Source organism: Monodelphis domestica, chromosome 7 (assembly GCF_027887165.1).
Source record: "Monodelphis domestica isolate mMonDom1 chromosome 7, mMonDom1.pri, whole genome shotgun sequence".
NCBI classification, from domain to species: domain Eukaryota; kingdom Metazoa; phylum Chordata; class Mammalia; order Didelphimorphia; family Didelphidae; genus Monodelphis; species Monodelphis domestica.
In genome coordinates, this window is record NC_077233.1 from 2,870,351 (window position 1) to 2,894,019 (window position 23,669).

Here is a 23,669-nt window from a genome sequence, read left to right on the forward strand (position 1 = left end):
TATATTAAAAAAAATCAGACCTCAAGCCAACAAATGTCATCATCAAATCTCTTGGTTCACTGTTGAAGAACAAAATCCACTTGAATTATTGGTCCCCCAAAATATCAAGCACCAAAAGGTATCAGGTGCCACATTACTTACAAATTACAGAATCAAATTGACCTCGTTGGTAGACTGCTTCTTCAATGAAGCCTTTAGTCAACAACATGCTTAAAATAAAAGTCAAAACAGTGTTCCAACCACTTGATTACTAACCAAGCAGATTTCAAAATTTAGAAACACTAAAAAAATGTTTCTCATGCACTGCCCACACCCTGTTTGTTCAGGTTGGTTTGCTTCCTTCTCATCTCCTTGAGACTGTGAGTCCTTAAGGACAGGGACCAGGTTTTCTGCCTCTCTTTGTATCCATAGCATTTGGCACAGTACTTGGCACATAGTAGGTGCTTACTAAATGCTAATTATCTAACTTACATTTCGAATGGATCTGGGTTGCTTTATGTAGAAGAATTTTGGCTTATTCATCCTTGAAGAGTAATTTTATTGACATACTTTGACGGGAGAAATGACCGTTTAAATGACTCGCAGGAAACGATGCCAGCCATACATCCATGTATACTCACATAGACCTGACTCTGCAGTGGAAATCTAACTTGTTTTCCTGGCTTTCCTTTTCTTTTTCTTCAGTTGGCAGCCTGTTATCGACTACATTGACAGTAAATTTGAGGATTATCTGAACGCAGAATCTCGGGTGAACAGACGGCAGATGCCAGACAGCAGGGTGCAATGTTGTTTATACTTCATTGCCCCTTCAGGCCATGGGTTAGTACCTTACTCCTTCTGTGCCTTGTTTTGGGGGCTATCTGAGTATTTGCCATGGCCCAAAGACTCCTTGGATGATGCTTCTGTACGTCACGATTTCTGATAACCTTGAGCCAGGTATACTCACCACACTGTGTGGCCGTACTCTCAGGGGCATTATCTTTGGATGCTGAGTGAATGGATGTTTATTTTGCCTCATTAAATGGTGGTAGTGTGGCCCGTGCCATCTCTTTCTGAATTTCTCAAATCAGAATGGTGCTAAATAGAACCAAATGGGAACCCTCTCAGGAGGCATATAGGGGTTCCTGAATCTCTGTTTTGGCCCCCTGATACTTCTACCAGGAGTCTAGGTTCTCGGTCCTTGCTGAAACCTTGATGGTTGTCGTTGGGAAGGACTTTCTTATAACGGGAAGGAGACCGAGAGCACTCTTCTTCTGACACACCTATTTTATGTTTGGTTAGCTTGATCCACATTTAATAGGAAAACAGATGGAGTTGCTCTATAAGTTAGGCCTTTGTGATTGTATGTCGTTTTCTGAAAATATAAAAAACCCCGAGACCCTGGGATCCTCCCCAAGCACTGAGGATGAGGAGTTGTCCTAAAATGCCCAAGGGCTCAGGGTGGTTGATAGCCAACATACGGAATCACAATTGAAAAAAATCCCCAAACTTCTTTCTGTCTTTTTGATGTGACGGAGATCAGATGTAAGAGTTCTGCTATTTTGGATTCACTCAGAGGAAGTTCTTATTCATTGCACACAGCAGGTTTTCATCTTGAGTCTAAAATTCTCTGGGCAGAGAGGAGACATTTCAGGTCCAAATGGGAGAGTCAGTGCCAGGAATTGCCATACTGCCCGTGTTGGGCTGGGCTTTTCCTCCTTCATGCCACTGGCCGCCATGTGAGCAGAGAACATGGAGCCTGCAGGGTACTTGAAGTAGGCTGGCTCTCCTGAGCTCGGGTGAAGCGTGACTCGTGACTGATGCTCTTTCCCTTCTCCCCATTATTACGTCAGTTTAGTCACATCAGCGGCGTCAGCAACAATCATGACAGGAGGGTAGGGACGGGACCCGACATCTCTAGAGCTCCAGCGTGGTGTGCACCAGGCACTGTGCTAAGTCCTCTACTACTCATAACTCATTTAATCCTCACCATCCCTCTGTGAGAAAGGTGCTATGATGGTTCCCATCTTACTCCTGAGGAAACTGAGGCAGACGGGTGAAGTGACCTCTCCAGGGTCACCCAGCTTCGATCCACCTGAGCTCTGTGTCCTGTGGGGCCCCTGAGTGATGATGCTGGTGATAACCTCCAGCATTTCTGATTATCTGGAGGTTTGTCCAGTCCTCAGCCATACTCTGGGCTGAACCCTCACCTGCTGCTGTGCCCCTGACTCCTGGCAGTCCTGCAGGTGCTGAGTGTGAGTCCGCTGGCCAGCAGGTACCCTTTATGGGGTCTCACACAAGTCCACAGAACAGCCAGTGAGGTGGTTTCAGTTCCCGAGTTCTCTGGACCCGTCTGTGCACTTCACTTCTGCCCTGGCAGAGGGGCGACAGTGAGGCGAGCCCGAGGCCGTGGTGGTCAGGCCCAGGCCCCCTTCATTCAGGGGCGTGTCTGCATGAACGGTGCCGGCAGACAGAGGGTGTGAGAAAGACGGCGGCTCAGCGCTTACCCTGACTCTCCTGTCTTGCAGCCTCAAGCCTCTGGACATCGAGTTCATGAAACGCTTGCATGACAAGGTGAACGTCATTCCGCTCATTGCCAAAGCGGACACACTGACTCCTGAGGAATGCCAGCAGTTTAAGAAGCAGGTGGGAGAAGCTGCAGGGAAGCACTGCTTAGGTCCCTTTGGGCCGCTCAGGGCTGCCTTTGCCCTGTGGGCCAGAAACCCAGGCGTGCCTGTGTCCTGCTGCGCCTTTGATAACCCAGGGCCTTGCTCTCTGGTCTTACACCCCCTCCAAGCTCCCCAACAGCTTCCCCAGGCACCCTATTTCTCCCTCCAGGCATTTCCTTGTCTGTCTCCCAGGCCTCAAATGCTCTGCCTGCTGGAGGGCTTCCTTTCCTTTCCCCCCTCCCCATTATCCCAGATGGACTGTGCATAGGTGAGTACATTTTGTCTGCCTCGCTAGATGTGTACCTCCAGAGATGGCCTAGGACCACCCTGCACATAGTAGGTGCTTAATCAAGATCCCCTGACTCAGTGTTGGCTTCCTAGCCCTTCTGAAGCCTTAAGGTCTGCTTCAACTGCTATTCAGACCAAAATAGCACCCATTCATTCATTCTTTCATTCTCTCTATGTCTGTGTCTTTCTCCCTCTCCCTTTTCCCCTCAAGGGTATGGATGCCCTTCATCCACTGGGGGTGCTGCTGCTGTTAATTTGTTTCAGCTGTGTCTTATTCTGTGACTCGGGGGTTTTTTGCCAAAGGTACTAGAGTGGTTTACCATTTCTCGAGCTCATTTTACAGATAAGATAAGGAAATGGAGGCAAATGGAGTGAAGTGACTTGTCCAGGGTCACACAGCTAGGAAACTGAGGTTGGATTAGAACATAGAACACAGGTCTTTTTGACTAAGTCCAGCACCTAGCTGCACAGCTTTCACATAGTAGGCACTTATCAATGCATTGTTGACTTGGCTCAACTTATGTTGTATTCACTTTTATTCATTTCAATTCTGTTTTAGATAATGAAAGAAATTCAAGAGCATAAAATAAAAATATACGAGTTTCCAGAAACAGATGATGAAGAAGAAAATAAGCTTGTTAAAAAGATAAAGGTGAGACATTCCTAGCCTCTCTTTTGATAGTATGGCTCCTGGAACCATCTGCATTTAGTGTTTTTTCCATCAACTGATGAAGATTTCTCTTTTTAAACGAGTTGCTCAGAAATTTTCAGGGAGTGGCGGGCGGTGGATTCCTTTAAAGATGTAAGTCTTTGGCCAAGAATAGGTTAAAGGGAAAGAGATCACTTAGCTAAAATGTTGTTCCTATGTTCTGGAATTGACCGTGCCAGTCTTTTTCATTTTAAGCCCATGAGGAGCTCTAGGGGTGGTCCCAAGGTTAGTGTTGGTGGGCCTTCTTCACTAAAGTTTGGCAGGCAGAATAGGTGCCCCATATTTTGAATGCCTCTGATTTCCTTCCCTTAAACTCTGGAGGCTTTTGATCCTGAAAGCTTTGTGGTCCTGATTTAAACAGCAGTTGATGGTCCCTGCGCACTGAACATCTTTTTGGACTAGCTAGTTGCGGGGAGGGAGTGCGATAAGCAAGGAAGATCCATCCAAGGCCCGGAGGCCACAGTCTCTGTCCGGTCTGTCCCTCAAAGTCCCAACAGTTTGGAAAAGCTGTTCTCATGGATCAGGATGGGTCCAACCCAAATGAGCCAAGGGGGCACTGTCTGGGCCCCTGAGCACAGACTTTCGGGGAGCAGTGGGCAAGGGGCAAATGAATAAGCCACCAGTGCTTTTCCATGAAAGCTGCCACCACATAAGAGTGGTTTTATTTAGTCTTATGCTTTTTGGCCTTGTTTCACCTTGATGTGGGTTAACTTCGTCATTTTATTCTGCTTTAGTTTGTAGTATTACTGGTTGAAGAAAAGATTTGTATGGCTATAAACTATTCATAGTAGAAAGGGCAATGTTGGTCTTGTTTTTGCCCCCGACTCCTCCTTCAAGGACAGAAGGGGGATTCTTTGTCAGCTTTTGTTTTAGGCGATGACCCCTACCACCCCAGCTTACTTGGGGCTAATCAAGGTAAAACAACGTGCCTGCTGTCCCATTACAGTGGGGCTGTTAATGTCTCCCATTATAGTCTAGGCACCCGCCGAGACCATTGCAAATATTATCAGAACAAGGCCTTCCCAGCATCCTTCCACTGAAGAATGTAATTTTTATATTCTGAGGGCAGCAGAATGTATTTGAATGGTTCTGTTTTGCTTTGTAGGACCGTTTGCCTCTTGCTGTGGTTGGTAGCAATACTATCATTGAAGTTAATGGCAAAAGGGTTCGAGGAAGACAGTATCCTTGGGGTGTTGCAGAAGGTAAGGTTTTCATCAGCGACCTTCTTCCTCCCCTCCTTCCCTCCTTTCCTCACCTTCCATCTTAGAATTGATACTAAGAATCTGTTAAAAGACAGACAAGTAGTAAGGCTAGGCAATTGGGTCAAGTGACTTGCCCAGGGTCACCCAGCTAGGCAGTGTCTGAGGCCATATTGGAATACAGGACCTCCTCTCTCTAGGCCTGGCTCCTGGTCTCCTGAGCCATTCAGCTGCCCTATTGGGTATGCCTTTCCCTGATACAAACCACAAATTGGACCATCTTATCTTCTTGCAAAGTTCCCACATTTTCTCCTAAATCCCCCAAAGGCCTTTTATCATCTTGAGAATTCCAGCATTCTGAATCTCAGGAGTTCCTGGTCCATTGGTGTAGAAGCAGTCTGCCTTTTTTTAGGTACTGTTTCTCCTGAGTGAGGTTGTAATATAACTAAAAAAACAAAAATGCCTGGGCACGTTTCATTTGTTTTTGGAAATATCTTGGCATTTCTCATTAGCTTTGGGTCTTGTGATTCACCTGAGATGGCAATGTGCAGTAATTTGTGAGAAGCTTTCTCGAGTCCTAGGAAGACTTCACTTGGATCCAGGAAGAGCTGGGTGCACATCCCACCCATCCCATTCAGTGTCCCTTCCTCAGGTTGGGTTTCATGACTATGGAACATCTCAGTTTGTCTCTTACTTAGTACTTTGTGCCATGGATTGTGTGCTTTAGATTGTAACAGTTAAATTAGCTTCTCTACTAAAAGAATTATATTTTTAGAGGTTTATTAAAGATTTTTAGAAATTAAAGATACAAATCAATAAGCCACATTTCTAGGGCTGATAAGCCCATTCGATTTCACTTACTCTTCATCTTGAGAGACCCGTGTGCTTAGAAGAGGAAGCTGAGAGACCAAGTAGGCGTTACAGTCAGTTTAAATATAAATGCCGATCTCACACTCAGGTGAGATTATAGGGCATTCTGGGAAGTGCCAAGGACTTCTGGGGATTGAAGTTTGGGGTTCAAATCTCCATTTTTACAAGATCCGGTCTCCATGTTGGTTCCTATAGATGTTTTTCTATTTCCCCTGGAATCACCTTCTCCTCAAATCTAAATATAGGGTTGAGACTGAATATAATTTTAGTGGTCACCAGGGATTTAATTCTAAATCCCAGTGAAATGCTTAAGTCAGAACAGAATTTTATGGCAGTTTATTTTCAATAGAAGGAAGAAATTAAGAATGAGGGAGAGAAAAGGAAAAGGGAATTAGATCTACTCTGGCTGAGTCTTAGCCAGGGGCGAGTTCAGAGGCCTCTCAGCCATGGGGCCTACCCAGAAGATTAAATCTAGCTCTGCTTTCAGCCACGAGGCCTCCTCCAAGATGAGGGGTTACATGCCTTGGAGGCTGGTGCCTTCAGAAAGGTCATGGGAAAGGGGAGTCAACCTTATCACTCACCATGTGGTGCCTTAAGGGAAGCAGCCTGAGGTACCAAGCTAGAGCTCCAAGTCCCATTCCACTGCCAAAGTCCCTCTCACAGGAAGTGACATGAAATATAAAGGCAGTTCTTTACGTCACTTCCTGTGTCTCACATGTACCAATGGTGGCTTAAACTTGGCATAGTCCAGCCCAGGGGGTCAGTCAGTTGTTTCTGATTTGTCAATTGCTAGTGAGTCATAGACCATCCTCCCCCACAGTTAATCTTTAAGTGGGGTGTCTACATTCCTGGTTGCTAGAATTCTAAAGACTAAGCAGGGTAGAGTAAATCTAAAATTCACAACCCCCCCTGCTTTTCCTTCAAAGTCCAATAAATTCTTTCTTGATCATTCCAGCCACATCACTCTCTCTCCCCCTTTCTGATATTGATTCAGGCCCTAAGATCAGGATAAAGAAGCTAGTGAGAGTGCCTTGTCTTCCAGATAATGTTGGGTAGCTCCATGGTTTTCAGAACTATTGGTTAGACTAGCAGCCATGTCCCATGTCAACTGAAGAGGGTCTCCTCAGACTCTCTGTCTTTTTCTCTCTGGATTACAGGTCAGAGGCAACATTAGATGTCTGTTGTTTTCTTATGTTCAGAGTGTTATGGTGGGCACTGGAGAATGGGACATCATATGGATGCCTGAGAATGATGAAGTACCTAGACAGGTGGCTACTGCAGGGACTCACTCCATTTCACAGATGAGGCTCAGAGGGCTTCATTGGCTTGGTCCCACATGTAGTTAGTAGAGAATGTGGCAGTCATATTTTCTTCTGGGGCATTTGGTGATGTCTGGGAGACATCTCTGTCCATGTCTCATTTTTCTAACTTGTCTGGTGCCAGCAGTTACCCATTTAGTAAGCATTCTAGCCATCCCTTTCTGGCTTTCTTAGGCCAGACCCTGTTTCCTGATCACCAGTGGGAAGTTCTGATAAGCCTTTGGTCCCCCTTTGATTGTCAAGGAGAGTAACTTTCTGCAGTTTATGGAGACAGAGACATTGGAACCATGTTACGCCCCAATATTTGCTCACAAAGTTTCATTTCACAGGCTGGGGATTGGTTATAATGTATTATTAGCATCATATGATACTGAAGCCAAGATTAGGGCACTGCTTTGTATGTGCATCTTCAAAGCCCTTGTCCTTTAGGGTGTTGTGGGGTCTTGTGATCCAGTGACCAGTGTTGTGAACAATTCAGTTAAGTTCCCAATGTGAGTAGCTATGCTTTGCCACAACCCAGAAGATGGCTCAAGTATCAGATTTTAACTTTGCTCTTGACATTTGGGGATTTAAAATGTGACCAGAAAAGACGCCGGCCTCATCAGAGCATGATGGTCATTGGAGAACAGAGCAAATGAAGAGTGTTATCAAGGTGGGAACTTAGACATGGGGGAGGTCCTTAGTAAGAAGACAGTCTTAGCCCTTGGGTTTATCTTTCTCTCTTGCCTTGAATTGGTGGGGAGAGTTCTGGTCATCGTTGGGAAGCTTAGTGTTCCTGAGTGAATTGACTGCATATTCTGTGTTTTTCCTGCAGTTGAAAATGGTGAACATTGCGATTTTACAATTCTAAGAAACATGTTGATAAGGTAAGTGTGAACAATAACATGGAATTTAAACTGGTTTATTAAATAGTTGGAAAAGCCCAAGCATCCTTGGGGATGATGTTCTTAGTGCTGGTCTGTTAATCAGTATATGTTCATTGTGCAGCAGAGCTGATTTCTGCCCCAAGAGGGTTCCAAGTGTAGTTAGAAAATGGGTGTAGTAAGGGTCAGAAAAGATTGCCCCTGAACAACAACCAGGTTTTTTGCTGCTTGGATACTTCAGAAGACCTGGGATTCCTTAGTCTCCATGGAGCCTTAAGTCATTGGTCTTTTCTGCATTGCTTTGGCCCGTGTTCTGGTGAGGAAGTTTTTTTGGGCTCAGCTAGGTTAATCCTAGAAAGAGAGCCATAAAAAATGTTGCTAGATGGTGGAGGACACAAGGAATTCATTTGGAGCTGGAGAGGCCTAAATTTATGTTTAGATTGAATATATTTAATTGATCACCAGGGATTTTAATTACTAAATCCCAAAAATGAATTACTAAAGTCAGAATGGAATTTATGGTAGTTTATTTTACAATCGAGGGAAAATATTAAGGGAGAGAGATACAGAGAGACAGAGACACTCCAGAAAGGCCAAGGAAGGGAAGTCAGTCAGCAGATTCTTTATCAACCTCAACTCCAATAGAACTGCTTCTTACAGGAGGCTCCACTCCAAGTGTGTCTCTTTCAAACTCCCAGAAGAACCATGTTCGGCCCTTGTCTCGTTCTTTTAAAGACCTTTTTTCTTGCGTCACTTCCCCTATTTCCACATCTACCAATCACATCTGACACTCTGCTCTAGGACTGCCCAGAAGGCAGTTAGTGGATTCTAATTTGTTCCCCACTATTGCACACAAGGTCACAGACCTCCCACTTCATGATTAAGTGGGTTACTTCTACCTTTGGTGATTAGATCTAACATGGGTAGATCTTCCCACTCTACTTTAAGTATTGTATTTGCATTTTGGGGGATTAAATCTAAAAAATGTACAGGGGATTACAATTTAATCTTCACAATCAAGGAAGAGCTAAGTAACTTCATTGTTACAATCAGGAGAGAGCCAAATCCAGTCCTCACAAGAGCTTGGGAGCATATCCTTCCTACCTGTCCCACCACTTCTACTTTGTTGGGCCTCTTTGCTCATCCAGAGTTTGAGGGGGTTGGCTGGACGAAGTCTCTGTTCTTTTTAAGCTTTAAACTGATGCTTCAATGGCCTGCCAGAGATCTTGTTTCAGTCTTCGATGTGTGGGTTCTCTGCCCTTTGCAGGCTCTCCTTCAATAGCCCGTTAGTCACCTTTATATTCACAAGAGACAAGATTCCTAGAGGAACTACAACAATCAGTGCATGGTATACCGTAGTGTTCACCCCCATCGTGGAGAGCATGGCCTGGGCAGAGTTCAAAGGGAAGAGAACCACTTTGTCTCTACTGAGGCCCTCCAAATGTTCCTCTTTAGGGCTAGCATTGTACCCACTTTGTCAAAGCCCAGAATGCTGGAGGCCTTCTGTGATACTTTTTATTCCTTGACCGTTCAGAGGATATCAGCTTATAATGGATGGAGGGTGCTCACTGTTTGGACCGACCCACCAGGAGAGGGACAGCACATTGAGTTGGGCTCTTTGATGGACAGTAAACCGAGCCCAGAATTGAATAGCAGGATACGGATTGCATCTTATTTGAGAAACTACACAGCCCTTTCAGGATTCCCAGGTGTATGGATTAAAAATAAGTCCCTAGGACAAGAGCTTTAAATCGTCAGGCATGCACCATGGCAGGGGAAATGAAGCAATTTCCAACTGGCCTTGTACTGCCTGAAGTTTTTTTGTTTTAAATCAATGAATAAAAGCCTAGATGGCACATACATCAAATGACAGATGACAAAATGAGACAAAGAGATAATAATTGGTAATTGGTCAATAATATGATCTCTTGTCTTGCTGCCAGGAAAGCTCATATAAGGACTAGAGAGGTGGTTAGACCTCCCCAAAGATGATGGGTTCAGATCTGAGCATCCCAGTTTAGGAATGATGGACTGGAGAGCAAAGGAGAACAGTGAGGGACAGGAAAGAGACTCAGGGTCATGCCATTGGCTGTAATTGGCTGAAAAAACTGGTAATGGTTACCCTGGAAAAGGATAGGAGGACATAACTGTCTCCAAGTACTTGAAAGGATGTCATGTGGAAGATGAAGGATGAAATGGCAAACCACTCTGGTATTTTGGCCACAAAAATTCCCAAAATGGGTCCCAGTGACTGACCATGTAGAAAAGGGTTAGTTAAATTTGTTCTGGTTAGCCCCAGAAGGAACAAGAAAGCAGCAAGGAAGCATTGATGTCACAAGAAAAAAAGATCTGAGTGATCAGTGCTCCCTACAAGGGCTGTTTGGGAAGATGATGGACATCCCTTTAGGGCTCTGGTCACTCTGGACAGAGTAGAGAAAGTATTGGTGGGTGTAATGGAGACTGAGGACTCTTGAGTCTCTTGGAGTTCACCCAGTTGTGAAAAGAAACCACGGAGGGCAGGACTGTCCACTACCTGATCCCAGGCTGGCAGAGTGGGCTGACCCAGTATTGAGAGGAGGCGTATCATTTGTAGGGTTTGGGAAGCCTGAGATTTACGAACTCACTGATTGGGCACAGATCACGGTTCTCAGACATCATCTTCTGTTGGACTTCCCATAGAGGTGGCTCGTTGTGTGCAGTCCGTTGTCATCCAGACTGCTTATAACGTAGTCTTGCTGTAGGGCCTGCCCAAAGGCTTTTCTCACCCCAGTCTCTACAGTAACATCCTTTAAGCTATTTTTCTCGCAGAACTCTTTGGTCGAACACTTCATGGCCTACTCACATCCACTGTGGATGACTTGGTTTTTTCCATTTTACGCTTTCTATCTCTGTGGCCCCATTGGAAGAACATTGCTGTTTAAAAGATGGGCCTTTGTTTCCAGGAGAAGCATCAATAAAAGCACTTTTCCTCCAAAGGTGTATTTCAGCTCATTCTTTCCTATTTTTGGCGAGTCCAGCTCATTGTTCGTCCCGCTGTTGAGGTAGATCTGTTGTCCATCCAGTGCGTAGCATAGCGTAGCCAAGGCATTGGGTGTTTGCCGTCCTTTTGTTCTTCCTGTGTGCCTAGATAGGCCAGCGCCTTTGACCCGTGAATCAGGGTTCTGCAGCTTGGTGTGGTTCACACAGTGCCATCCATAGATAGGAGAATCTGATGGAGCCTCCTCGTCTTGAGGGAATCCTTTTTCCAATGAGACTCCACCATGATGATGACAAACCCCTTTGCCAAGCTTACATTTGCCCATGTGCCTTGCTTGAGACAATAATCGGAGCTGCCCAACAATACTGCTTGGATGGTTTTAGCATGTGCGTGGTGAGCACCTGTTGGCGAGTGGGCACCTCAAGGGGTTCTGCTCTGCCAAATCACACGCCCTTTGACAGCCAGTGAACCAAGCACGTGGGGTCTAACGTGGAGTCGCGACCTTCATCAGACCGAGGCTCTAAAGAGTCAGTCAGTAGCCCTTGCCTAGTTGATGCCCGAGAAGGCCCCAGGGACTTACCGCCTTGGGCACTTGGTAGTGAGACCCTCCGTGTCTACTCCTGAGGCTCCGTGGCATGAGGACACGTGCCCGCGTTGTTGGGAGGCGTCGATAGGTGTCAGCCATTGCAATGATGGAGCCAGTGACGCCCCGGGGCGGTGTTTGAAGTGGGTGAGGTCAGTCTAATTCTGGGGCAGGGCCGAGATGATGCCAGGAATGCTGGGCCTGTGGGGGATCAGTAGAGCATTTCTTTTAGGTTCTAGTCAGATGCCAAGTCCTTGCCTTGGCCAGTCGGCTTCCAGAGGCAGGAAGCATTGAATGTGGAGGGGTCACTGACGATTAGCCATTTGCATTCCTTTCCTGCAACCCTTTATTTACGCATTCTGTAAGTCAGCTTGCTTTTCTGAAGCATTGCCTATGTGCCAGGCCCCGGGCTAAGTGCTGGGCAGACAAAGAGAGCTAAAAGAGAGCCTCTGCTCCCAGAGGTCTGGAAGGGAGGGTTAACGGACTGGCTGCCCCTACGGGTAGGGTCATGAGACCAATAAAATGATTTCTGTCCTTCTGCAGTTTGTGACATACTGCAGGAAGAACACACATATTTACCTTAAAATATTCACAACAATTTTCAGGTTAGTGAGCCCGGATCAGCCAGCCTGTGTGCCATCATTGCAAGCGTTAGAGGAAGGGCACTCCCCGGAGGCAGCTCCATCGTGGTCAGTCAGGGCTCTGATGGGGGGCATTTAGAGGGTCTCAGTGATCCTCGCAGCAGTCCTGGGAGGTGTGAGGCCCGGCATCCCCTGTTACAGATAAGGCAAAGGAGGCCCAGAGGGCTTTCACAGGGGTGATGCGTGTGTCTGAGGGCCTGCCTGAGAAGCCCCAAGGATGATAACTTCAAGGAGCTTCTTATAAAAGTGAGATAGGAAACAGCCCTTTGTTTTCTTCTTTCAAAAAGTGACCATCGAGAATCTTAAGGGAAGATGTGAAATTTTACAGATCAGAATTAGATACTGTCTTTTGTTAGGTTATGATTTCTAGCCACGTGATTTCCCTCTCTGGTGGGCATTGGGGCTTCCTGCTACAGGCCTGGCAGTTCTCACCCAGGCAGTGGGTTGGACTTAGAGACAGAAAGCCCTGAATTGCAGCAGATACTTCCAAGCTGGCCGCCCTGGGTCATCTTTAGTTTCCTCATCTGCAGAATGGAGATAAGCATGGCCCCCCTCCCTGGGTGTTTGTGGGGATCAGCTGAGATGATATCAAGCAAGCTGCTGCCGCCAGTTATTTACTGTTATTGTCGCCATCTTCGGCATTTGAGTTAGGTGATCTGTCATATCTGGACATGAGGGTTCCAGGGTGTTGGGACCATCTGTCTGTCGGGCCTCTCTGGCTACAGGTAATGGCCATACAATGACTGATTGAATGAAGTCAGGCTTGGTACATCCTACTGGAAACTTCACTGAAACCATGAGTTTTCCATCGCCTCGTCCAATTGCCTGGTGCTGGTAGAAGAGTTTGGGTGGGAAAGTGTTTCTGGTGGCACGTTGAGCCCCCTGGTAAGACACTCTCTGCCCATCACACCCCAGAGCCTTCTGGGAATTGGCTTCTCTTAGGGACACGTGATCCTTTGAAGACCGTAGAGGGGGCTCCTTCAAGCGAGGTTCTTGATAGTCTGGCTACAAAAACCAGTCGCTCATCCTAGAGTCTGTGGGGACCGTTCTGTCCTGGCATGTGAGAGCTTGGACCAGACTCTTCTCTAGCGGGAGCAACCTCTCTTGTTTTCTGTGTTGAGACAGAACCCACATGCAGGACCTGAAGGACGTGACGAACAACGTGCACTACGAGAACTACAGGAGCCGGAAGCTGGCAGCTGTGACGTACAACGGTGTAGATAACAACAAGAACAAAGGGCAGCTGACCAAGTGAGTGGCGCCAGGTGGTGGTGTGTGTGTGTGTGTGGGGCCCTAAGCTGCTGTCCCTGGCCTTCCCTGGCCCTTCTTGATGTCCTCCTCCTCCTTCCAGTTGCTCATTAAAAATGCTGGCGATTCCTTTGTCAGGACAGGGACGTTGTTACTGTGGGAGTGATTATATGTTAGCAGGGCTTTATTTATTCAGTTAGTCAGTATGGAATTGTGGGAGAGGGATTCACTTGCTATTGCACTTAGCCCCTTTCCCTGGTTTGCCTTAGCTTTCTCCCATTTCAGTTGGGTTCAGAGGAATCATTAGGAGTTACCTAGGCCTATTCCTTTCACTTTTGCAGAAACAGCATTCTTTGAAGGGAAATGACTTGGCCAAAGGCACCCTAGGTAGGAAGCAGCAGAGCTGGAATTGAGGTTCCTACTTTGAATGCTCGTGCTCTGTTCCCAGCTTCCTCTCCTCCTGGTGCCCGGCAGCCTGTCTGTGTGGCGAACACGAGCCAGCTGGATCCTAGTGTTTGCTGTTCTCATTTCTCTTTCTTCTGTTGGTCTGAAAAACTCTCCTCTGCCTGAATGTGAAGCTACTGATGTCAGGACAGCAGGGCAGCCCCTAGTATTCCGTAGCACAGCTCGGGGCATGAGACTGACCGATGAGGCCCAAGCCACACCTTATTCTCCCCCTTTTGCTTTCCCAACCTGCTTTGCCTTGGCAGGGGACTTGGGACTCTGGGATCTCTTAGGTACTACCTGCTCTGCCCACCTTGCCAGCTTGTCTGGCCTCCTCCACATCGTGCAGAGGCAGAGCAGGCAGTGCCGTTGGGGTCTTGCACTCTTTGGCTCTCCTCAGACCGTTTCCATTTTTGCTTTGGGATTGGAGAGGAAGGCTGCTCAGGGTATGTTTGCGATGATGGCAGCCACCAATTGGGAAAGGAGGCCAGTTAGCTTTAGGTATCATCTGAGAGCTAGAAAGGAGGAGGAAGGAATTCAGGAAGTGGTTGAATTGGTTTGGAATGTTCTGTCAGATTCTTTTAGGTGAAATGGAGGCTTTTTTCCTTGGAGGTCAGAACGGTAACTCCAGCCTCTCCAGTAATGCTCTTTGGAAAATGCCTCCCTCTTCCCGTGTGCTCTGGGGCTCTCTTGGCCAGGAGCCGTTTTGTTGTTCAGATGGGCATTTTTTTTTAACCTCCCTTTTGTTGCCAAAATGGAATCATCCTGGTTTTCTGCTACTTCCATCACGGTGCTGACTTGGAGCTACTTAGAACATCAGTAACTCAGATCAGCTGGAAGGTTCCTGAAGGTGTTTCTTCTCGTTTCCAGGAGGACAGAAAGAGGCCTTCTTTTATTTCAGTGTCCCTTTTCCACTTCTCCAGCACTATGCTTAGAAGCCAGTGGTATTTCCTAAGCCTTCTTCCTGTTGCAATCCCAGGAACCTTTCAGCCTGAGCCATAGATTCCCTCTTGAAGCTGCCATTTTGTAATAGAGTGATTTAGGGAGCCCAGAAAAGGGGATGAAGAGTGTGTGGAAAATGGCCTTCTGGTGCAGTCTCTTGTACAATTGCAAGTAGCACCAGACTTCTGGGTGAAGACCCTTCACCCGGCTTCATTTCACTCTCACTTTTCATCTACAGCACTGTGGGATCAAAATGGCCAAAACAAATATTTTCACTTTTTGTTCAAATTAAATGAGCTGAAGTTAGGCATCTGGTATGAGTTTATTGAACACTTAAGTATTTCATTTCACTGGGCATGGTCCCAGGCCTGGGGGACCCTGAGGCTCTAAACCACTTCTGATCTGCTCCTGCAGGGCTCAGCTGTCACCGGAGAGTAGCCCGAGTTCCTCTCATCTTTAGGCTTCTGGGATTTCTGTGACATTGTTATCCTCATAGTTTCTAACACGATCAGCACTGTCCTTGCCACCCGCTGATGGACGGTTCCTAACCCGTTTGGGACATCTGTAAAAACCCTGAGAGATGTGTTCTTGGTAGAACCCACGGGATGGTTTTCAGTATTTCTTGGTTGCTGCTCGCTCTTCTTCAGCCCTTCCTTAGGCTTCTCTCTCCAGGATTTTGATGCTCTGGGCCTCTGTGGCTTCCCCACAGCCATTGCCTCCTTGGGTTTTTGTGGTGCTTTTCTTGGCTCACCTCTGACCTGTCTGACCTCTCTGTCTCCCTCTCTCTCATGCTCTGCTCTCCCCTTCCCCCTGGACTGTCTGCCAGTCACCATTCAAAGACTCTTCTTGTTCATTCCTGTTTCTTTCTAGGCTCCTGCCACCTTCTGGTCACTTCCCCCCAACCCCCAGGCCCTGGATCCTAGCTCTAGTAGGGGACAAATGAGGGTGAGGGTACCGTGGGGACCTAACCCCCTCTAGTTTCCAGATGAGGACACCGAGGCTCAATTAGTGACTGTCTTAAGACTTCGAGGAACTTTTGTTCTTCGGGGGATGTAGCATGTAAACACACAGGGGTATCCAAGTAACTGGGAAGGTGGGAGCACAGGGGAAGAGCTGTGGGTGCCTGCCAGGAATGGCCACTGAGCTTTCATGACAGAGGGAGCCAGGAGTTCTGAGAGCTGCTGGGGAGGAGGGGAAGCAAAGCCTGCAAGGCATGGAGTGGAAGATGGCATGTACCAGAAACCTCAGGTCAGTGTATTGGATAAGCCTGTAGGGACATCTTGGTTCTCCCTCCTGTGGCTATCACTGTACTAGCTCTTGGGATAACAGGTACTCACATTTCTTAAGTTGCTTACTCTGTGCCAAATGCATTTGCTTTTGTCTCATTGGAGCCTCACCACCACCTTGGGAGATAGGCACGGCACTTTAGACATGAGGTAGGGGTGAAGAGACTTGGCCAGGGTCCACCAGAAAGGAAGGGTTTCAGACTGGATTTGAACTTGGGGCTTCCTGCATCTCCAAGTCCCATGCTTTGGGCCCTGTGGAGCTCCCTGATGGCCTCACTGGGATTTTAGCTGCCATTTGAGGGACAGAGGAGAGTGTTCTGGTCATCAGCTGGCAGAAGAAGCTCTCAGAGTTGGAATGGAGCATCTGGTGAGAGTGCCAGCCAGGAGGCCAGTGTGGCTGGGTCCCAGGGTCATGGAATGGGGAGGATGGTCAGGCATGTCACTGTCTGAATCCAGATTTGGATGCGTCTTCCTGATTTCAAGCCTAGCACTCTGTGTTCTGGGCCACTAGCTATTTCTGGGGTCTTCTGAGTGTCGTAGTGTGTGTGTCCCCACCCCGTTTATGCTACCTTGTGTAGCTGGTCCTGTGCTAGAAACAAGCTTACCTGTGGCAGTGCAGTAGTGTTTCTGGACATTTGATTGAAAATGGGCATTGATGTACCAAAAGAAGAATGCCCAGAGTGTTGACAGAATTGAAAACTCACTGTTTGCTGTTGACTAAGTCATCTCCAGTCTTCAGTCACAAAAGAAATATGCCCTGCTGGTTTGAAAATGTGGGTTGGATGTTGGGAGCTGGAGATCCTTCTGTGTTCAGCATTAATTAGATGTTTCTGACAGACCCCCTAAGGTAAAAACACTGTAAAGGGGGCTCAGGGATGTGGAAAACATTGCTGGTGTAATAGGGAGACTTCCTGAGAACCTCTTTCCAGGAAGTCCAGCTCAGTCACTTCCTGTTGTAGTGATTTCCTAAGTGCAATTAAGAAATTACCCCATGAATCCATTTTTGGTTGCCATCTTGAGTTTGCCTTAAACCGGGAGCTAAGTGGACCCTTACTAACTGCTGCCATCTTTTAGATAGAAACACTCAAAAATATATATTTGTTATGTTTTTATGAATTGGCTGCCCTCCCCACCCCAAGAAAACAAGTGTTACAAACGAGGAAGTGTATGTATCCTTTTACATCTTGATTTATCTGAATTCCAGATTCTTGAACCCAACTGCTTTGACCATCCTTCCCAAATGGGCACCTGTTACTTGAGAGCCCAGAAGACTCATCAGATTCGACACGAGTGGGCATTCTTGCTCTTCTGAGACATTTTTGGGAACACACGTTCCCACATGATGAAGTTTCTAGTCCCAGAGCTTAGAAGGTCTTTGTTTTAAGAGGACATTTTTGTGCCCTCTTTGCTTCTTCAGGAATCCATCAAATCTCTAGTTCTTTCCCTCTGCCTCTTACCTGTTCTGGTCTTTTTTGTCCTGGATATGCAGAGATGAAGCTGCCAGCTGCCCATCCCATGTCTTTCTTCATGCCCACGGCTGCCCTCCCCACCTTCATTACCTTGTACTAGAGCCAGTAACTGGGAGCCTTCATAGCTCCCGTAACCCCATGTGGTGCTAGCCTCTTTTAGACTTTGTGCCAGTATGTTGAAAGCCACCCTTGAGCAGGACGTGTTTGTGTCACCCTTTTTTTGCCTTTTCTGAATTTTGGTTATCAAGTGGCCTTTGTTCGGAGACTTGGAAATCCTAAGGATGGTGTAAAAAAAAATGAAAATGAGTGAGGGATAGAGATGGGGTGGGGGTGGGGGGCCCAGAGGCTCATAGCAAGGAGGTAGGGCACAGGCCTGGGGGTTGGCTTTTAGAGGGTCAGGATTGCCCTTTGGCATTGAGAGAAAGCTCCTGCGACTTAGCACAAAAGGTCACTGGCCCAGCCAGCCATTGTCTTAGAATAAGAAACAGACATTGCTCAGGATTTTAATATTTGAATTACTGAATACAGGCAACTTCCGTGACAATAATTCATTGCACTCCCTTCCTCCCCTCTCCCCACAAGGACAGAAAGGCCACTCCGCTTTTCCTAGAAATGCCTTTTGGAGAATTCTCGGCTCCTATGGTGGACTTTGCTTGCCCGGCTTTCGTTCAAAGGCCACCTTTATGCTACTTCCCACTTGCCATCAGTGGAAGCCAGCTTGGGGCCTGCCTTTGCATTTTATATTTAAATAACATCTTGGGTTTTTGGAAGTCTTTGGACCTTTTTTCTTTAAAGACAAGTCAGAGCACACTGTGGGGTCTTTCCAGTGACTGATAGCTTTCAACATCGAAAGCCTTTGAATGGTCGGTGTCACCGTTACTGAAATCCTGTTAGGGCAGTCGGGGAAGAGAGGGGGCACATTCGCCCACTTGCTTTCCAAGCCAGAGGGAGACTGAGCCCACCTGCCATCTTGGTTTTGGCACCTCAACGGTGCCGGGGCTGTGCGGTGGACTTTTCATCTTCCCCATTAACTAGCCAAACAAACTCCGGTTCTGTTGTGCTTGCAGGAGCCCTCTGGCCCAAATGGAGGAAGAAAGAAGGGAGCATGTAGCGAAGATGAAGAAGATGGAGATGGAGATGGAGCAAGTGTTCGAGATGAAGGTCAAAGAAAAGGTTCAGAAGCTCAAGGACTCGGAAGCCGAGGTATTCTCCCTAAAGTACCACCAGCTCCTTTTGGGCAGTGAGGACCATTTCAGTGACCAACAACCAAGAATCTATAAGCTTCATTTTAATTACTAGCTGCACCTTTTCCAATAAATCTTTGATCAAAGCCAGCAGTTTGAGTTTCTTTCTAGCCCTGTCCCAGCAAATGACCACGCCCAAGGGTTCTTGAGGAGGTTAGAAGAGGAGTAGTGGCCCTGGACCTGGTAATGCCATCCCCAGCCTGGCAGAAATTGCCATCAAGCTCCAGCTGTCTCCCTTTCTGGAGCGTATTTTAAGAGATGGAGGGCAGCACAGCTAGATTCCCAGACCCTCCCCAGACTGTTGGGGTCATTAAGGACCAAATCGGCCATCATTCCAGGATGCTTTAGAATCAGAGCTTGATGATGGTGTACAAGGATCTGGGGCTCTTCTCAGAGGGAAAGACCTCTTCCTGGCACATTTTTCAGAGTGGTAATGGGTGAGACCAGGAACGTTCCCATATAGGAAATGCCTTGGCAAAGGTTGCCTAAAATCTGCATTCAGATTCAGCATTTACCTGGGGCGCCACTGTGGGTGGTGATGGGGGCCCCTTTGGCCACAGAGCATCTCCCTGGTGTACAGTGGACGGCCCTAGTGTTTTCTGTAGAGGCTGACGTAAAGGCGGCTCCCATTTGTGATTGGGGGTGGGGGAGGCCCTTGCTGTGATGCCTCCTTTCACTTCCTCAACTTGGGGCTCTTGCTTTTGTGCTTCAGCTGCAGCGGCGTCATGAGCAGATGAAGAAGAACCTGGAAGCCCAGCACAAGGAACTGGAGGAGAAGCGGCGCCAGTTTGAGGATGACAAAGCCAACTGGGAAGCTCAGCAGCGGATCTTGGAGCAACAAAACACTTCCAGGTATTGGGATACAGCGATGGCGGGAGTGTGGGAGTGCTGCTGCTTCCTTAAGTCTGATAACCAAAGCCACAAGGAGCATCTCTCCAGCCTTGTCTGCTGGGGGCGGCCTCAGGGCACGTCTGGTTCCCGAAACCTAGAGCAGGACAAGAGGGAGAAGCACCTCCTGCACGGGCAGCCTTGGCTGCCGGAACCTCAGCTCAGGGCAGGAGAGTCAAGGGGGAGCGGGAGAAATCGGTCCCTGGCCTGTTGGGCTGTGGTCAGAATTCTGGCTCTGCCATCCCTGTCTTTGGGCCTCGGTTTCTTGTTTCTTCAAGTCGGGAGGTGACTTCAGAGCTCACTAGGTCCAAGTCTGGGATGGGCTGGGAGTGTGGGGAGACCCGCTGGAGAAGGACAAAGCCGAAGGAAGTGCCTGTTGGGGTCTGATGACTGGCCTGGGCTGGGGAAGGAGGGAAGCGGGGCCGAGAGGATGGATCAGCAGAGGGGAGCAGGGGGAAGTGGACTAAGATGGGGCCGCCGATGGGTTGGGGGAAAGCTGCGGAGCTGAGAAGGGGGCCTCTTCCCCCCTGGGAGCCTCGGTGTCTTCGTCTGTTAGTGGGGGGACTTGGGTTGCGTGATCTCCAAGGCCCCTACTCATCTGGGGGTTGGGCCAGCGAGCCCCTGGGAGGACTAGCTTGGCTTCCTGTTCCTTGAATGGGCCCGTGGTGGGGAGAGGGGCCTGGCGCGGGCTCTGCGTGTAGTCCGGGCGCTGGTGGTGATCTAGGACGCTTTCTTTTTCCTTTTCTAGAACTTTGGAAAAGAACAAGAAGAAAGGGAAGATCTTTTAAACCCACTCTCGACCACCAGTTATGTATTAGTTGCCAATATGCCAGCCTGGACGTCAGTGTTTGTTGGATCCGTTTGACCAATTTTGCACCATTTGTATCCATAATGATGGATTTAACAGCATGACTTTTCTTTTTTGGTTGTTGTTGATGGAGATTCCGATGCCTTGAATTGCCTACCGGTGTCATGTACTTAGGAGGAACCTTCTCTGGGTACCTTTCCACTTTCCCTTGTCTTCACTTTAGTGCAAGAGAACATTTTACTGTTGTACAATCATGTTCTGGCGGTTTGATTGTTTACAGGATATTCCAGAATGGAAGGACTCTGGAAGGTTTGCGTGGAGGATAAATCGCCGTTCTCTGATACGAGCTCTGCTTCTCTCTTAGAACCCCCGAATTCAGTGCAGCATCCTCAGACGAGAAAGGGACCCCGTCTGCCCCAGCTGACCCTCTCTTTGACACTTCCATTGTTTAAGCGTACACATGGAACAAGGACATCTAAGCTTACAGCGCTCTCGCGCTTCTCTAACAGCCCTCTTGTTTGGGATTCTTTCAGTATATGCCTTTCTCATTTAGTGACCTCTTTAGCCGGAAGACTCATTACTGCTTCATTTTTGTAATACCATTTAAGTGTAGCTATTTTCCGTATATTGGCCCCGCTAAAATAGAATATAGCGTCTTTCCGACGGTAGGAACCAGCGAGTAAGACTCCCTTTAACTCCCTTTTTACACTCTGGTAAGTAGCAGGAAAAGTGCATTCATAGGTCATTTCTAGACAAAAATGTGGAGTTAACTACCGACTTGTTTCTACCTGTGTGCAGTCTCTTCTTTATTTTACTAGAAATGGGAATCATGGCCTCTTGAAGAGAAAAAGTCACCAGTCTGCATTTAGCTGTATTCATATATTGCATTTCTGTATTTTTGTTTGTATTGTAAAAAGTCACATAATAAACAAGGTTGTGATGTAGCCGTCTGGCCTGCAGTATTCCGCCCGGCCGGCCGGCGGGGGGCGCCCGTTGGGCTCGCTTTTCTCTCCTTCTGCCCGGATTCTTTCCTGGCAGGGAGAGGCTCCGTGGAGGCTGCCTCGCTTCCTGGATCCTCTTGCTGGATATCGGGGAGCCCCGGGGCGGGATGGCTTTCGGCTCCCCTCCGCTTGGTGGGGGCTTGAAGTACGGCCAGACTAGTGTAAGGAGGCGGGCCCCACGGGGGATACCCGATTGAAGCAGTCACAGCTCACGTTCCCAGACCCCAGATGGCGGCCCAAGCACATCCTCAGGTTCGGGGAGCTCCGGGCCCTCGGCAAGGCCTCCCACGCAAGATGGCGCCGAACCTCGAGCTGGGATGCGGCTGGGGGCGGGGCAGGGAGGGGGCTCCCCACTGGGGGGATGTGAGGCGGAGGCAGAGCTCTCGGGGATAGGCTTTGGGCCTCCTGTGGGAGGGTAGAGCCCATCTCGCGGGCGCCTTGGAGCGGCGGGAGCCAGACTGGGAGGTGGCTCAGGAGAGCTGCATTCTGGGAGAAGAGCAGCGGCAGCCCCTTGCCGGGGTCCTCGTGCCGGGTCTTCTCCCAGCGCCCTCCCCTGGCCCGGCCCTCCAGACTTACCCCTTGATCTGGCGTCTTGCCCCGCGAGGGGCCTTCGTGCTTTGGGATGGAGCAAGCGGTCCCTGCCACAGCCGGGGCCCCACGCCAGGCCCCCACCGAGGGCCGCGAGACCTGGGCCATGGGGGTTAAGGGACTTGCCCAGGGTCACCCCACCCCACCAGGAAGAGTCCAGGACCTCCCGTGGCCCCGCCTGGCTCTCCTGAGCCGCCCAGCTGCCCCACGCTTTGGGGCTTCATCACGGAGCTCCCTGGGAAGAGGCAGGGCAATGCTTCGAGCCTGTTTCTGCCCCCTTGGGGCTCCCCCAAAGAATGGAGGGGATGGGAAAGAGGAAGGCGCGGACGGGCGGGGGGAACCTGCAGCCCTCCGAGAAGCCCCCCACCTGCAGGGCCCCCCCTTCCCACCGAGCCGCATGCCGTGAAGCCGGGGCGACCCCTGGTGGGCCTCCGTGTGAGAGCCCCCACGAGGCCTCTCCCTAGGGGCGAGCTGAGGGCGAGGGACCCACAGGGGGCCAAGGCCACGCTTCCTCGGCTCCGGGGGGCTAGTTCTGAGCGCCTGGAGGACCCCAGCGCCATCGCGGCCACGTGGAGAGGGAGAGGCGGCCTGCTAAGGCCTGAGGGGAGCCTACTGGGGGGCAGGACGCGGGATGTGGGGCCTCCCCTCGAAGGATCCCCGTTTCCTGGGCTCACTCCTGGCCCTGCTTCACTTCCCATGACGAGGGCCAGCCACGGCGGTCATCCCGCAGGAGGCCCGGCCAGAGTCCATGGAGTCGCGCTGAGCACTCCCAGGCCGCGTCCCCCAAATCCCTCCCCTGCTGGAGCCCCCGAGGCTGCCCCGCCAGGACAGAAATCGGGGTCCAGTTTGTTCTTTCCCGCCCCCGAGTGGGTGATGGGCGGCAGGTGCCAGGGCCGAGGCTGGGACTGGGACTGGAGGGACCCTGGGGAGCCCCGGGCGAGCCCCTACGGTTTTCCCCTTGTTTGGGGCACCATGTTGTTTTGGGGGGTTTCTGGGGTTCTCAAGGGGACGAGCCTCTTGCCCGCCCGCCCGGCCATCCCCAGCCGCCTTGGGCAGCCCCGCTTGGCCTGCGCCCAGGGTGGAGATTCGCTTCCTGGGCTGGTCTGGGGGTGGGGGAGGGGGAGCCCCCCCAACGTCACCCCTCCCGCCCGGGGAGCAGGATGCTGAGCCCTGCCGGCTGGGTGCTGGGAGGAGAGCCTGGTGCGGGCACAAGGGGGCAGCATTTCCCACTCGCTCGGCCTCCCTCCCCCAGGCAAAGAGCTTCCCTGGGGCGGCCTCCAGCAGTGCTCCCCAGCCTGGGCTCGAAGGGTCCTGGGCGAGGTGCCCGTGCCAGCCGGGGTGCCTCGTGTTCAGGACGCGCCTCCCCTTCCTCTGGGGTCCCCCCCGCCCGCCCCCGGGGGGCTCCGAGAGGCCTCGGGCACCGCCGCCCCCTGGATGTGCCCGCCGGCCCGGATGCCTCGAGGTCCAGGCTGGCCTCCTCTGTACTTGTCTGGGGCCCTGGGGGAGTCACGGAGCGGCCGCTGGCCTCAGTTTCCTCCTCTGTAGAACGAGAACACCAGCGCCAGCGCCTGGCAGTGAGGCTTGGCGCAGTGCCCGGCCCGCAGTCAGTGCCGAGTACACGCGAGGGACTGTCCTAGGAATCCGAGGCCCCGTC

At 49.7% G+C, this 23,669-nt stretch overlaps 1 protein-coding gene across 1 annotated transcript in view; it reads left to right on the forward strand.

Annotated features, from left to right (window-relative positions):
• Positions 1-21,370, forward strand: part of SEPTIN7 (septin 7) — a 56,295-nt gene extending 34,925 nt beyond the window's left edge. The window contains exons 6-14 of the mRNA XM_056804728.1: positions 685-819; positions 2,508-2,625; positions 3,496-3,588; positions 4,751-4,847; positions 7,848-7,899; positions 13,223-13,348; positions 18,554-18,689; positions 19,443-19,582; positions 20,367-21,370. Coding sequence (XP_056660706.1) covers positions 685-819; positions 2,508-2,625; positions 3,496-3,588; positions 4,751-4,847; positions 7,848-7,899; positions 13,223-13,348; positions 18,554-18,689; positions 19,443-19,582; positions 20,367-20,406 — 937 coding nt within the window. The 3' untranslated portion in view covers positions 20,407-21,370. The remainder of the gene's footprint in view (positions 1-684; positions 820-2,507; positions 2,626-3,495; positions 3,589-4,750; positions 4,848-7,847; positions 7,900-13,222; positions 13,349-18,553; positions 18,690-19,442; positions 19,583-20,366) is intronic.
• Positions 21,371-23,669: the final 2,299 nt, after the last annotated feature.